This window comes from Sapajus apella, unplaced genomic scaffold (assembly GCF_009761245.1).
Source record: "Sapajus apella isolate SASKATOON/1434 unplaced genomic scaffold, GSC_monkey_1.0 scaffold5, whole genome shotgun sequence".
NCBI classification, from domain to species: Eukaryota; Metazoa; Chordata; class Mammalia; order Primates; family Cebidae; genus Sapajus; species Sapajus apella.
In genome coordinates, this window is record NW_022436945.1 from 35,414,307 (window position 1) to 35,429,188 (window position 14,882).

The 14,882-nt window shown below is 34.2% G+C and overlaps 1 protein-coding gene across 7 annotated transcripts in view; it reads right to left on the bottom strand.

Annotated features, from left to right (window-relative positions):
• GABRA2 (gamma-aminobutyric acid type A receptor subunit alpha2) overlaps positions 1-14,882 on the bottom strand; it is a 153,560-nt gene that overhangs the window by 57,161 nt on the left and 81,517 nt on the right. For all 7 annotated transcript variants that reach the window (XM_032274081.1, XM_032274086.1, XM_032274082.1 and 4 more), the window contains 4 exons: positions 14,113-14,333; positions 11,852-11,934; positions 6,961-7,104; positions 5,183-5,335 (listed from right to left, as the gene is read on the bottom strand). In XM_032274081.1, the coding sequence (XP_032129972.1) occupies positions 5,183-5,335; positions 6,961-7,104; positions 11,852-11,934; positions 14,113-14,333 (601 nt within the window). The remainder of the gene's footprint in view (positions 1-5,182; positions 5,336-6,960; positions 7,105-11,851; positions 11,935-14,112; positions 14,334-14,882) is intronic.

The following is a 14,882-nucleotide window of genomic DNA, read 5'->3' on the forward strand; positions in this document are numbered from 1 at the left end:
CTTCAGGCCAATATCCATGATGAACATAGATGCAAAAATCTTCAATAAAATACTGACAAGCCGATTGCAACAGCACATCAAAAAGCTTATCCACCATGATCAAGTAGGCTTCATCCCCGGGATGCAAGGCTGGCTCAACATATGTAAGTCTATAAATGTAATTCACCACATAAACAGAACCAAAGACCAAAACCACATGATTATCTCAATTGATGCAGAGAAGGCCTTTGACAAAATTCAACCGCCCTTTATGTTAAAAACCCTCAATAAACTAGGTATTGATGGAACGTATGTCAAAATAATAAAAGCTATTTATGACAAACCAACAGCCAATATCATACTGAATGGGCAAAAGCTGGACACATTCCCCTTAAATGTGGCACCCAACAAGGATGCCCTCTCTCACCACTGATATTCAATATAGTATTGGAAGTTCTAGACAGAGCAATCAGGCAAGAAAAAGAAATAAAGGACATTCAAATAGGAAAGGAGGAAGTCAAATTATCTCTATTTGCAGACGACATGATTGTATATCTAGAAGACCCCATCGTCTCAGCCTGAAATCTCCTGAAACTGATAAGCAAGTTCAGCAAAGTCTCTGGGTACAAAATCAATGTGCAAAAATCACATGCATTCCTATACACCAATAACAGACTTAAAGAGAGCCAAATCAAGAACAAACTTCCATTCACAATTGCCACAAAGAGAATAAAATACCTAGGAATACAACTAACAAGGAATGTAAAGGACCTCTCTTCAAGGAGAACTACAAGCCACTGCTCAACGAAATAAGAGAGGATACAAACAGATGGAGAAACATTCCATGTTCATGGTTAGGAAGAATCAATATCGTGAAAATGGCCATACTGCCCAAATTAATTTACAGATGCAATGCTATCCCCATCAATCTACCAATGACCTTCTTTGCAGAACTGGAAAAAACCACCTTAAACTTCATATGGAACCAAAAGAGAGCCCACATAGCCAAGTCAATTCTAAGCAAAAAGGACAAAGCAGGAGGCATCACACTACCGGACTTCAAACTATACTACAAGGCTACAGTAATCAAAACCGCATGGTACTGGTACCAAAACAGAGATAGAGACCAATGGAACAGAACAGAGGCCTCGGGGGCAACACAACATATCTACAACCATCTGATCTTTGACAAACCTGACAAAAACAAGCAATGTGGAAAGAGTTCCCTGTTCAATAAATGGTGTTGGGAAAACTGGCTAGCCATGTGCAGAAAGCAGACACTGGACCCCTTCCTGACACCTTACACTAAAATTAACTCCAGATGATTTAAAGACTTAAACAGAAGACCTAACACCATAAAAACCCTAGAAGAAAATCTAGGCAAAACCATTCAGGACCAACCACAGGCAAGGACTTCATGACCAAAACACCAAAAGCATTGACAGCAAAAGCCAAAATAGACAAATGGGACCTAATCAAACTCCACAGCCTCTGCACAGCAAAAGTAACAGTCATTAGAGTGAATCAGCAACCAACAGAATGGGAAAAAATTTTTGCAGTTTACCCATCTGACAAAGGGCTGATATCCAGAATTTACAAAGAACTAAAATGGCGTAGTCTTTAAGCAAATAGGTTCCTCCAATATTTTAAAAATGTGTGTTTGTTAAACAGCCAGGCAAAAAGTTGGAAAAAGGAAAGTACCAACAAAGCCTGCTTTGCATCACTTATTATATGTTGGGAAATTGGGTTTCTTTTTTTTTGTCAATCCAACCATATTACAAGTATTTTCTTTAGGTACCTGTTTATCAGAATTTTTTACATCTTCTACACAAATGGTCAATTTTCTTACTCCTTCTTGACCCCCTTCCCCTTAAAGGAGAGTCATGACAGCAGCATAGTGTAATTGGAACCTAAGCCTTGGAGTAAATGTCTGCCTTAAGGTCTTAGACAAGATACCTAAAATTTTAGTCTCATATCTTTCCCCCTTAGAAAAGAGATATTATAATCCATTGGAAAAAAATAAGTAAAGAGGTATGCAACATGCATAACACATGGCTTATTATATAGTAGTTCCCCATGTTCTTCAAATTTTCATGTTAATAGTTATGTATTAATAATAACAATAATATGACTCGCCTGTCTCTATAGCTTTCTTAATCTTTTTCTTTTTCCAAATTTATTTTATGCTCAGCTCCTTTGCTTTCTCATTTCTTATTTCCATTTCAATCCTATTTCACTCCAAAGCAACTTTACTTATTTATTTCCTTTCCATCAGTAACTTTCTACTAGTCAAATTCACTCACTGCATTTTAGACTTATCCATGTACATCTGATATCATATATTCAGTACGGATGTGTGTGTGTGTGTGTGTGTGTGTGTGTGTGTGATGTTGAAATCATCCTCTTTTCCTTTTAGAGCACTGTTATCCCCTGTTTTCCTTCCTTATTTTCTGGTCATTCCAATTAGTTCCTTTTTACTCTGCAATTTTAGGGTTTTTAAAGATTCTGTCCTCTGATATCAGATTCACCCACCTAATTTATCTTTGAGATAAATTCTAGATTTATAACTTCTATTATCTAGTCACTAATGATTATCATATTTATCAACATTTTCTAATATTCATCTGTGTTCCAGATACTTATTTCTATTGGTATACTAAACATCAAATAGATAGTATAAGGAATATCAAAATACACATTACTCAAGCTACACTCAATTTTCCTATTTGCCATTTCTCTTCCTTTTTTCTTTTATTAATAGCAACATTATCCACTTAAATAATCCAAGAAAAATCCTAAATGTTATCCTAAATTATTCTTTTTTATATACTTGTTATATACGTTCACCGCATCCATTGATTCTCTCTCTTAAACATCTTTTGATCCTTTTCTTTCTTTTTTGCTACTTTCTTTTAAAATAGACTAATCATTTCTTACCTGAACTATTTTAGTAGCTTCCTAACTTTTCTCTGTACCTCTTATAATTTCTATCTTTTAATTCTCTGCAAAGATGCCACATCTTTCTAAAATACAAATATCAGATTAATAATAATATCTTTAGTTAGGCAAGATAAATTAGTTCTGGAGCTCCACTATAGCATATGCCTATAGCTAACAACAATATATTGTCTTCTGAAAATCTGCAATAAGCGTAGATCTTATGTTAAGTATCTTTACCATCCCTCCCTCCACACACCTCAACAGTAATAAAGGAGGTGAGAGAAAATTTTGGGAGGTAATGAATATGTCTATAGCTTTGATGGTGGTGATAGTTTCACAGATGTATCCTATACCCCAAACTCACGGAGTTGTACACATTAAATATGTATAGATTTTTACATGCCAATCAACCTCAACAAAGTGGTTTTGAAGAAGAATAGCTAACAATTATATAGCATGTATGAAATGCTAGGCATTGTTCTGAGAGCTTTAGACATGCTATGGTCCAAAACACCACAGTTTTGGACCTGTTAAAATAAAAGTGTATTTTATTTGCTATAACCTGTTAAAATAAAAGTACATTTTATTATGACAACTTATAAGGCCCTTTTCATATTGGCCTCAACCTATTTTCTATCTATATCTCCACAGACACTGAAACAAGCTCCCTTTCAATGACCATACCATTCTCTCTCTCTCTCTCTCTCTCTCTCTCTCTGTGTGTGTGTGTGTGTGAGAGAGAGAGAGAGAGAGAGAGAGAGAGAGAAAGAGGTTGAAATTATCCTTTCAGAGCACTGTCAATTTCCTGGTCATTTCAATTAATTCCTTTTAGTTCTGCAATTTTAGGATTTTTAAACAATTCCCTTTCAATGAACATACTTTAATGTCACTACACATTCTATTCTTTTGAGCTAGGATTCTTGCCCATCTCATTTATCAGGGAAACTCCTACTCATCTTTCAAGTCTCAGCACAAATGTTAATTCAGCCACTTACTCAACTCTATGAAGGATCCATGCTGCTGTTTGCTTTGATAACTTGTCTATACCTCTTTTACAATACCTTTACCTTGTGATGTCATTATCCTTCCTGGTTATACTGTGCCATCTACTATACCAAGTAATTGAATGCAGTGAATACATTTTATTCATATTTGCCTCTCTAGGGCCTAGTACAGTATCTAACAAAGTAAGTTCTCAATAAAACTCCCAAATGAATGAGTGGACCAAACACACAAAGGTAATCTACTTCGTTACAAAATGTGCTTGCCCTAATTCATATGCCCATATATCCAAAAAGCAGTAAGCAAATTCCTTTGCATGGTTTCAATCAAGAAAATGAAAGCTTTGTTATTAAATAAACTCATGAAATGAATAACATAACTATCCTTTTCATTTTGTTCTTTGTTTTATTTTGAGACACAAGTCTTGCTCTATCACTCAGGCTGGAGTGCAATGGCATGATCATGGCTTACTGTAGCCTCAATCTTTCAGGTTCAAGCAATCCCCCTGCCTCAGCCTCCCAAATACCTGCAACTCTAGGTATGACACCAAGCTTGGCTATGTTTTTTGTAGAGAGATAGGGTCTTGCTATGTTGCCCAGACTGGTCTCCAACACCTGGACTCAAGTGATCCTCCCTTCGTGGCCTTCAACATGCTAGGACTACAGACATAGGGCATTGCACCAGTCTCTCTCTCTCATTTAAAGTATTAATATCTTTTGTCATCTCAAAACAAAATCAAAACAAACATTTAAAGTCTAGATATATGGAATTCCATGTTCTAAATTTAAAAATTCCTTTTCCTGGTTTTCTTCAAGAAAATTGAATACTCTAATAAAAGTGAATGAGGTCTCTTTCTCTCCCTCCCTTTCTCCTTCTGTTTCTAACTTAAATTGTAAGATCATCCATTTTCATCTAAAAACAACAGAAAAATATAGAAAGCCTAGAAATATGGTAGTCAGACTGTAAATTAAAACCTCTAAGAAAATTCTCCTGATATAAATATAGTAGGGACAAATGTTGAACAGCAGTATGATTTTCAGGAAAGAAGACTGAGTGTGTTTTCAGAATACTGTTTATATCCCTTATTAACAGTGTAACACTATGTTACCTCTCTGAGCCTATTTCCTCAACTATAAGACAAAAACAATACTCCCTTCCCCACATACTACAAATAATTAGTTTGGGGATCAAGAGAGATAATGTTTTTGAAAGCATGCTATAAAAGATAATGTGCTGTACTGCAAAGAGTGTATTCACTCACCAAACACAGTTCTTGCAGGCACAGATTCTCTGTTAAGCCAGAATGAAACTTGGGAGAGAATGACAGTCATGATACAAGGCAGATATGTCTGAATCACAAAATACCCAATTTTTCTTTTCAAGTGGAAATGAGCTGTCATTACAGTGTATTCACCTGGAAGAAAAATTTAAGAAGCTCAATGAGTAATAGCCAATAGATTGAACATTTTGGAAATAGAAAGAATCAGAGGTAGAACAAAAACTAATTTTTTAAAACAAAACATATATCACATATATGTCATGAAATTTATGTCACCTTTAAAAGCCTCCTTAGCTTAGAATGAGTGTTTCAAAGAAAACTTTAATAATGTCAAGAAACTTGCAGTGCACATCCCATGATATGGTACAGGTTAAATGCCTCTTATTTAAAATATGTGGAACTAGATGTGTTTTTGAGTTTAGATTTTTCAGATTTTGGAAAATTTACATTATTACAAATTGAGCATCCCTATTCCAAATATATAAAATCTAATATGCTCTAATCAACATTTCCTTTGAGCATCATGTCAGCACTCAAAAAGTTTATTTTTTTTATTTTGGAGCATTTTGTATTTTAGATTTTCAAATTAGAGATGTTCAATTTACATTTGTTTTCCTCTCTAAGTCATGCTTATTGACCAAAGTAATTCAGGATTCACAAATGCTTTCTGCCAATGGTTTATTTTACTTGGTTAGGCCCCTCACTCTCATTAGTATAAACCTCAAGTCTCTGTTTTGATTGTTCTAACTCAGTGCTCTCTGGCTCCCAAAATGTTGATCTCTGGCCGGATTTCCAAGACTGATCTTCTGGCCCACATTTTCTCACTTTTAACCCTGTCACCAATTCTGAATTTCTCATTGTCATATGTCTGTTCTAATTTGCTTCAGTCACTCCTATCTAATCCTCATATCTACCTTTCTTTCTGCTCCCTGGGTTTTAATTATTGCCATATGTAAGATTATTAGTCCACACTGCTGGGCTTTTTTTTAGGTGAATGTGGCCCTCACAGAGGGAATCAGCTTTCCACATGAGCCTGTAGTAACTATCAATATCAAAAGTTGAATAATCATAATTTATCTAGAATATGAGTGAAAAAATAGAAAACTAAAGAAATTATCACTGGTCGGCCAGATGAGGTAGCTCACTCCTGTAAATCTAGCACTTTGTGAGGCTAAGGCGGGCAGATCACGAGGTCAAGAGATCAAGACCATCCTAGCCAATATGGCGAAAACTCGTCTCTACTAAAAATACAAAAATTAGCTGTATGTGGTGGGGCACACCTGTTGCCCCAGCTACTCTGGAGGCTGAGGCAAGAGAATCACTTGAACCCAGGAGGCAGAGGTTGCAGTGAGCCGAGATCACACCACTGCACTCCAGACTTGCAACAGAGCAAGACTCCATCTCAAAAAAAAAAAAAAAAAAAAAAAGTAAAAAAGAAATGATCACTTGTCAAAGGTAAAAATTAAAATTTATTACTCTGAGAAAACATGTATGTTGTAAATACATGGTGAATTTTAGGCCAGTGTTTCTCAAACTTCAGTGCAAGTATTAATCTTGGAATCTTGTTAAAATGTAGATTCTGATTTAATAAGGGGTGGGGCCTAAGATTCCGAATGTCTAAAAAATTTCCAAGCACAGTCTATGCAACTAGTTCTTGGACCTCAAGAGCAAATGATTTTAAGCCATCGGACACACTTCCAAGTCCTTTAACCTATTAATACTCTTAGGCACCAGATTTTCTTAGGACTAATTTTACTAACCTGTACTGGATTTAATTGTCTCCTTTCCAATTGATTGGCCCAGAAGGTCATACTGATTTAACCTAGAGCCATCAGGAGCAACCTGTACTGAATCAGATGCATTGTAAGTCCAAATATAAGTGACCTCTGAAGTTGTATATGCATCTATAAGAAATCAGAAAAAATATTTTAAGCATTTAAATAAGAGCCATCAGTCTAGTGCTACATGTACAGTTGTGTATTTCTACAATCACTATATACTTTTAATACTAATACTTAAACATCACATTTTAGGGGAAAATGTCTCATTTAAATTTACTTCAATATGAGAGACATGAAGCAGACCAAAAAAGATGATCATGGCCATGACAGTATATACATTGCAGCCACTTTGAAAGGTGAAAAGCAAATTTCTTCTTAGAGTCTATTACAACCACTTGGTACTGAGATGATTATAACATCTCCTTTAGGCCCAAGGAAGCATATGAAGACAATGTTGTAAACAGGTTATAAATGCCCAAAGTCCAGGAAAACCACATTTATAAATATCAATCACTCATAAGATAAAAAGCATAAGTCAAAATTATATTAAGTTTTGGACATAAATGTACCCTAGTTAAGAATTAAATGGCTTAGCTATCATGATACAATGCATTTCATGAGAAGAATAAAATGTAATTATCATAGAACATATAAGATAAATAATAATGCTATACTTGCATCAAGTTGCAAATCCTTTTAAACTCATGCTTATTTTTAAAGGAATTAATGCACACAGATATCACTAGCCTACACACTTATAGCATCCCAGTTAAATTACAGATTGGCACAAAGAGGAAAAATGCAGTCAGATCAGATATAACTTCCTGATATATTGGCAAAGGATGCAGAGCTTAGCAGAAGTGAGATGACTTCAGAGCTGGCATGCAGGCAACACATCTGGTCTCGCCCCTTTCTCTGGCACTGCATTTTCTTACCCCTTTATGTCCCATTGGGGAACAGATAACCTCTCCAGGTAGGCGGAGTCCCTCCACAGTTGAATAACAGGCAATTCTTGCTATATCAGTGACAGTTTGAAGAACTTCTATGCACTTTTACTCATGAGAATGTTTAGAGATATAGTTACCCCTAACAAAACTCAGCATCACAGTCACATCACCAATTAAGGGAGAGAAAGGGCAAGTTGTTGCTGGCAATAGTTCTGCCTTCAGCTCTCCAGGACACTGGAAATCCCATTCTCTGTCATCTATAACTTGCCTAGCTTTAAGGGCATCGTACTGTGGTGACACTGGTTCTGAACTTGATCTAAAGTCTGTGATCACAGATCAATTTCCACTCAAGTATCAGTAACAATAGAGTGAATGATTATGAGTTTGTGTCTTTTAATGACATACTGCAATGTTGTCGAGTTTTCTGAATGTTTCTACTAAATGTTAATATCAGCGAAACACCATCACTACACATATAGTTACCTACATTAACAATCAAATTATATTATGTGAAACAATTTTTGAAATAGGATTCTAAAAATGTACATGTATATATTTACGGATGTATACACTTTTAGTAGCAGAGAAACGTTCATATGATTGCATATAAATGAATTTTAGTTATTCTATAGTTTAATTTTCTTGTTAAGTAATTTCAGTTCATTAATTATTAATGATTGATTACTCTGAGAAGATTAAACAACAACATTACTAATGTGGATAACTAGCAACTGATTTGTAGATCAAATGGCTTGCTTTGTTTTTCCCTTGAATACATATTCTGGCTCTCTCTTCAATAAAATTTTAAATGGCACAGGACTTAGGAAAAAGATACATCAAATGGCCTACTTTACATTGGAAGGGCCTCACAACACTGTAGTTGTCAACAAATTATGAAGTTTTTTTTTTAAGCAGAATAAATCACTTTTGAATTATAATGTTTCTTTTAAACATAAGTAAGTAAAAATGAAACCCTGTAACAGAGACGATATTTTTAAGGCACTAATGAGATACTGATAGACAGGGACTCTGTCTGATTCGTGTCTATTCTTCCAGGACCTGGTACAATGCCTGATACACAGAAGAAAAAGTCTCAGTCCATCCTCACTAGATTAATAAATTAACTCATAGTATTTTAATTATGTTCTTTACTGTTATGGAAGAAGGAAATCTGGAGAAGAACTCAAGAATTTATTAAAGAAAGTGACTGATTCTTCACATGACTTTTCAAAAAGCAATTACTGCACTTCATTAGTTAGACAGGAATATAGTTCTGAAATTTGTGTCTGGTGAAAACAATGCAGCAGAAAGTTATGCAATGCAGATTAGAGCCTCTCCGGAAGACATTAACACACATATAAGCCAAGAGGTCATGAGCACTACACACTGGGGTCAGTTGGGGGGAAATAGGCGAGGGAGGGTGGGGGGTGGGAAGCTGGGGAGAGATAGCAAGGGGAGAAATGCCAGATGTAGGTGATGGGGAGGAAGGCAGCAAATCACACTGCCACGTGTGTTCCTATGCAACAATTTTGCATGTTCTTCACATGTACCCCAAAATGTAAAATGCAATAAAATAAATAAATGGGAAAAAAATATAAAAAAAAAACAAACAAACAAAAAAAATGTTTCTCAATAAAGTTTCAAGGGAGAGAAAGACAGTTTTACAAAATTCACCATAAATTCCACTTCTAAATTAGGCTGTCATTAAATAATCTTGTTTATGTTAATTAACCCATTTTTTATTCCTATGTTGCATTAAACAGATCACACCAACTGATTCTTAATATTTGGTAAACAGGAAAAATACATCAAAATTATTTTTAGCTATTAATTTTTAGTCTGAAGACAATTTACAGCTTCTTTGGGATTAATGAATGGAATATCCCTAGACTTTCACTCAGAAATTTTAAAATCAAGCTAAATCGCAAGGAACAATTGAAAGGTATGAGGCAATAGGAATAAAACAAAACAAGACTGGATTTAAAATTGTAAGCACACAGCAAAAAAATATTCCTTTAATTGAGAACAATGACAAAGTTCCTGAAATCCAATCTTTTTGGAGGGTAGGGGTAGGGAAGAAGAGGGCTTTCAAATAAGCAAGGAATAAATGAATATAAGAAAAAGTCACTGCTGCTTCTCTGTTTCATAACAAACCAAACTTTGTTATGCAAACATTGTTAGGTTTGGCTTGGCTTGTATGTTACTCTACACTGATGTTCATACTATTAATACTTATGCATCCAGCACCTACTATAGACAAAGACAATAAAATAACATAAAAATTGTTTATTCAGTTTGTCAGAAAATAAATGTGAAGAAAACAAAATTAGTGATAATTACTTAAACATAAAAAGCCTGGCAACACACTTTACGTGTTGCTCATAGCTCCTTCTGGGTACAGAAACTATATTCTCAAGCATGCAATATTCCACCACTCTGTAGATGCAGTATAAGAGATTTTTAAATTTCATTTAAAATATTTTCAAGTGTGCTGCTTTCATTTTCAGAATGGAGACATCCATCACATCATTTATATTTGATGCCTTCATGACAAAAAAATAAAATCCTTCTTACAACATAATTATATCTTGAATTAATCTTTTCTTTGGTATCAAGGCTTTCAATTTTTTCTATAATGCCACTTATGTAATGGAAATAAGTTTTTCTCTGCTGCATCTGCTGTGGTTTTCTCAGCATCATGTTTACGTTATATAACATGACTGACTATCTTAAATAATGTTGGAAGAAATGCTGGTACTAAACTTATGGTTTCCATGACAATAAAAGAAGGATTTGCAGTTAAATAAAGGGGAGATTCTCAAAGAAAATTGAGAACTGACACCTTTCGTAAGAACAAACAAGACTGCTCTTCTCATACCACAAAAGTATGACCATCAAAATAGAGAGTTTTGCATTCATATGAGCTGTCATTCTTTCCTTTTCTTTGGCTTGATACAGTTTGTAAGGAGAAGGCACACTGTTCAGTGATAATAGTTTTAATCAGGTGAGAGCACTGCATTTCTATTTGACAGAGAATAAAAAGTCAAAAGCTGTTCCAAAGTGACAAAGATGATGGTGCCAGAAAGAGCACAGTCTCTAAAAAGGTCAGGCAAGAGGACACCCTCACAAGAGGCGGGCTGCTTAGCTGTGTTCATGAATTCATACTGAATCTACCCAGAATGTCATATGGTCCTAGGAAGATGATTTGACCTTCCCCCTTTTCAATTACTCTGGAAGTATGAATGCTTCTGCTTGATATACATGATATGACCCCTATGATCTAAAGAACAGCCAACTGCACAGACGCTTTTCTAAAATGTTCTATGTACATAGAAGGTGCCAGAATGTAGCAATACAGTTATATTATCTCCCTTAATTTAAGAAATAGGAAAGAAATTCTTCCATTCATTACAGTAGAAGACAGGGGCACAGACTAAGTTTCTGTGCATGTAATTTGCAAAAGGCTGATTGCCACTTTAATAAACTGTAGAATCTATCCTTTCCAATTCATTCTTAGCTAATGAAAAATTAACATTTATTTTGAGTTTTTAAAGTTCTAGCAGTTGGAAAAGGAGGTAAATTACAGTCCTAACCTTCAAGTTAGGTCTTGATTTTATACATGTCTAAATTTATACATTTATAAATTTTTTAAATGGTCTAATTTTATACATGTACTAAAACACACGATATTCTTTATTAGCAGTAAAAATAAGTGATAATTGTTTAACACTGTGACTAAATTATAGTGATATTCGAGAGATGTTCCTTAAGGGCAATTTGCATGCTTTTTACTCCTGTATCTTATTGGACAATTGTTAATCAACTCATAATTTGAGAAAAAAAAAATCTGGACAACTAAGGAGTGCTGCTGACTTTCCCTGATATTATTGACCCAAAACATGTACCTTCATTCCTGTACTTACAGCTGCCAAATTTCAGAGGACACGAATGAGCATCCATTGGGAAATCCTCCAAGTGCATTGGGCATTCAGCTTGAACTGTAAGCCTAAAAGTCAAAATTCCACTATTTGTTTAAGTAAATTGGTTAAGTCAAGAAAAATCACTTGTGTCTACAGTCAACAGAACTGATGGAGATAGAGCCTTAATCATAGCATTTTATTAGGCTCATTCATATGTAAATACTCTTGTTCTTTCATGTTTAGGTGATCCCTCAGAAGATACTGACACATAACAAATTCTGAGTATAACTGAAGATAATAATTAAAAGTATGCTTTAGCCATTTTAGTTTCTTAAGACATGAAGAAATTTCATAGGCATTTTGAAGGGTTCTTTACTCCTTAAGCTCACTATTAAGACTTGAAATCTTAAGGACAAATAACTCTATCATTAAAAGAATGCTAAAGTCTCCATTATCTTATCAACAAACATATTGCAAAATTGATAAGAGAATTCAATATTAGTTCAGAGGAGCTCCCTCCAACATATGTGAATTGTGAATAAATATCATATACTGCATATATATTCACAGCTATACATATAGAACTAGATGTAAATACATATACAGATGTATTTCCTAGAAATAACTTATGGAGATTAGATTGTTGGCTAAATTATAAAACACAAATTAAGAATGTTAAATACGTATTTTTTCTGTATCTACATGATTGCAACAAACAGTAGACACAGAAAATTTAATATAAAGCAAACTTTCAATTATTCCACTTCACATAAAGACAAAGTGAGTATAGCAGATACTAAATAAAATTTATGGAGGAATCTGTTATAACAAGCAAAGCAAATAATGTGACCAACAATTTATTATGGCTTAAATTCTGAGAGAATATTTAAATAGAAACTTATACAATATTTTCCAAAATTCTATATGTCCTGTACCTGCATTTTGTTTAAATCCTAAAGTTTTAATCATTGCCTTAATTCATAGAAATGATCAAAGTACAAAGTCAACAAAGGCACTGCATCTGAATATATTGTAAAATTCAGAGGGAGAGGCAGGCAGAAAGACTAGCTAGCACTTCCATTGTAGGCAATGAATATCCAATAATGAGTCCTCAAAAAATTTTTCCTTAAAGATCAGAAATAGCACAGGACTATATTGTTGTCCCTCTTAAATAACTTTCATAACTAAAATCTAGCACTTAGCTTATGAAATGACAACACATCAAATAACTGGAATACATGTTTATGTCTATATATAATGCTGTTACTAGATTTGTGATCTTTTTCTTACATAATACAAGTAACTTATTTCCCAAGATGAAATCATAAGTATACTTAAGATGTAATAGGCATTAAATTTTATTTATTCTTCCATAAAATTTCATTAAAGTTTAAATCATATAAACTTAATGATTTAGGATATTTTTGAGTTACAAAATGACAATTTCATATGGTTCAATCCAGTACATGTTTATGGTATCCAATATACTTGTAAGCCTTATTAATAAAGCTTTGTCTCTGAATTTAAAGTTATTTTTCTCTGGAGTAACTTCATAAGGAGAATTAAAATATTAAATTAGGCTGGGTACAGAAGCTCATGCCTGTAATCCCAGCACTTTGGGAAGTCGAGGTGGGTGGATCACTTGAGGCCAGGAGTTCCAGGCCAGCCTGGCCAACATGGCAAAACACTATCTCTACTAAAAACACAAAATCTAGTCTGGTGTGGTGGCAAGGGTCTGTAGTCTCAGCTCCTCAGGAGGCTGAGACAGGAGAGCCACTTGAACCAGGGAGGCAGAGGTTGCAGTGAGTCGAGATCACATCACTGCACTCCAGTCTGGGCAACAGAGCAAGTCTTCATCTCAATAAATAAATATAAATATATAAATAAAGTCTTACTTTGAAATAATAAAAATGTTGATGGGATATCTGATAATAAATTAAAATTCTATGCTGATGAAAGCCAAATTCACGTCATATTATTAAAACTGTACTTAATAAAAATATAGTGTGAAGAATAACCAAAAGCATCAATTCTGAATAATAAAGGCAATTCTTAACATTTAAAGAACCAAGATGAGACTCAAGCTCATAAATACTATTTTATGCAGTTTTCTTTTTAATCAAAGCATTTGCAAACATATGATGGGTGCTTCAACAATCTGTTAGAAAACATTCAACTTCTGCTAATACTTGACAACTAGATTGGTTGTTTAACACATGAATTTCCCAGTATATAAATCCATCACATCAAACCTAAAAGCATACCTCATTGTATACAGCAGAGTCCCATCATCCTGGATTCGAAGCAACTTATTTGGCATTGTCATATTATGAGCTACTGATTTTTTCCCATTGTGAAAAAAGGTATCTGGAGTCCAGATTTTGCTAGCCATTAAATTGTTGAGTCGAAGGATGTTCATCGGACCTTTAAATTTTAAACGTTCATCTTTCCACTTTTGTCGAAAGAAAACATCAATTGTATATTCCTGAAATTAAAAAAAAAATGAATTCCTTTCAAAATAGTAAATGTTTTAGACACGAGACACTATAAAATTCCGAAAAATATATATATTCTAAAAAAATTAAACAGAGAGAGAGAACTACATTGAGGGAAAATCAGTTTTAATCACAAATATTACTCCTTTGGCTTATCAATGCATGTTGCCACATAAAATGGGATAAAGTACACCTGTGTACACTATTAGGTATATATTCTTGTGAAAATAAAAAACAAGTTCACTTTGGTCTCTTCCAGTTGAACAAGGTCTCAGTCAAACTGCTTCACTGCATCTGTAATTGAGAACTGCTTCTAGAGGGGATGAGCTTAGCTAGGGTCTGGTTGAATTACTTCAAGTAGCTTATTTCAAGAAAAAATAAGCAGGCAGCTTTCCCAATAGCAAATAAATAAATAAACAATATTTTTATGTTAAAATTAAAACAAAAAAACACAACACTTAAGCGCATTGTCAGATCTGTATGAATCATCTCCTGTTGCCAAAGAAACTGTAAATTATCATATTTATTTTTTAATCCTA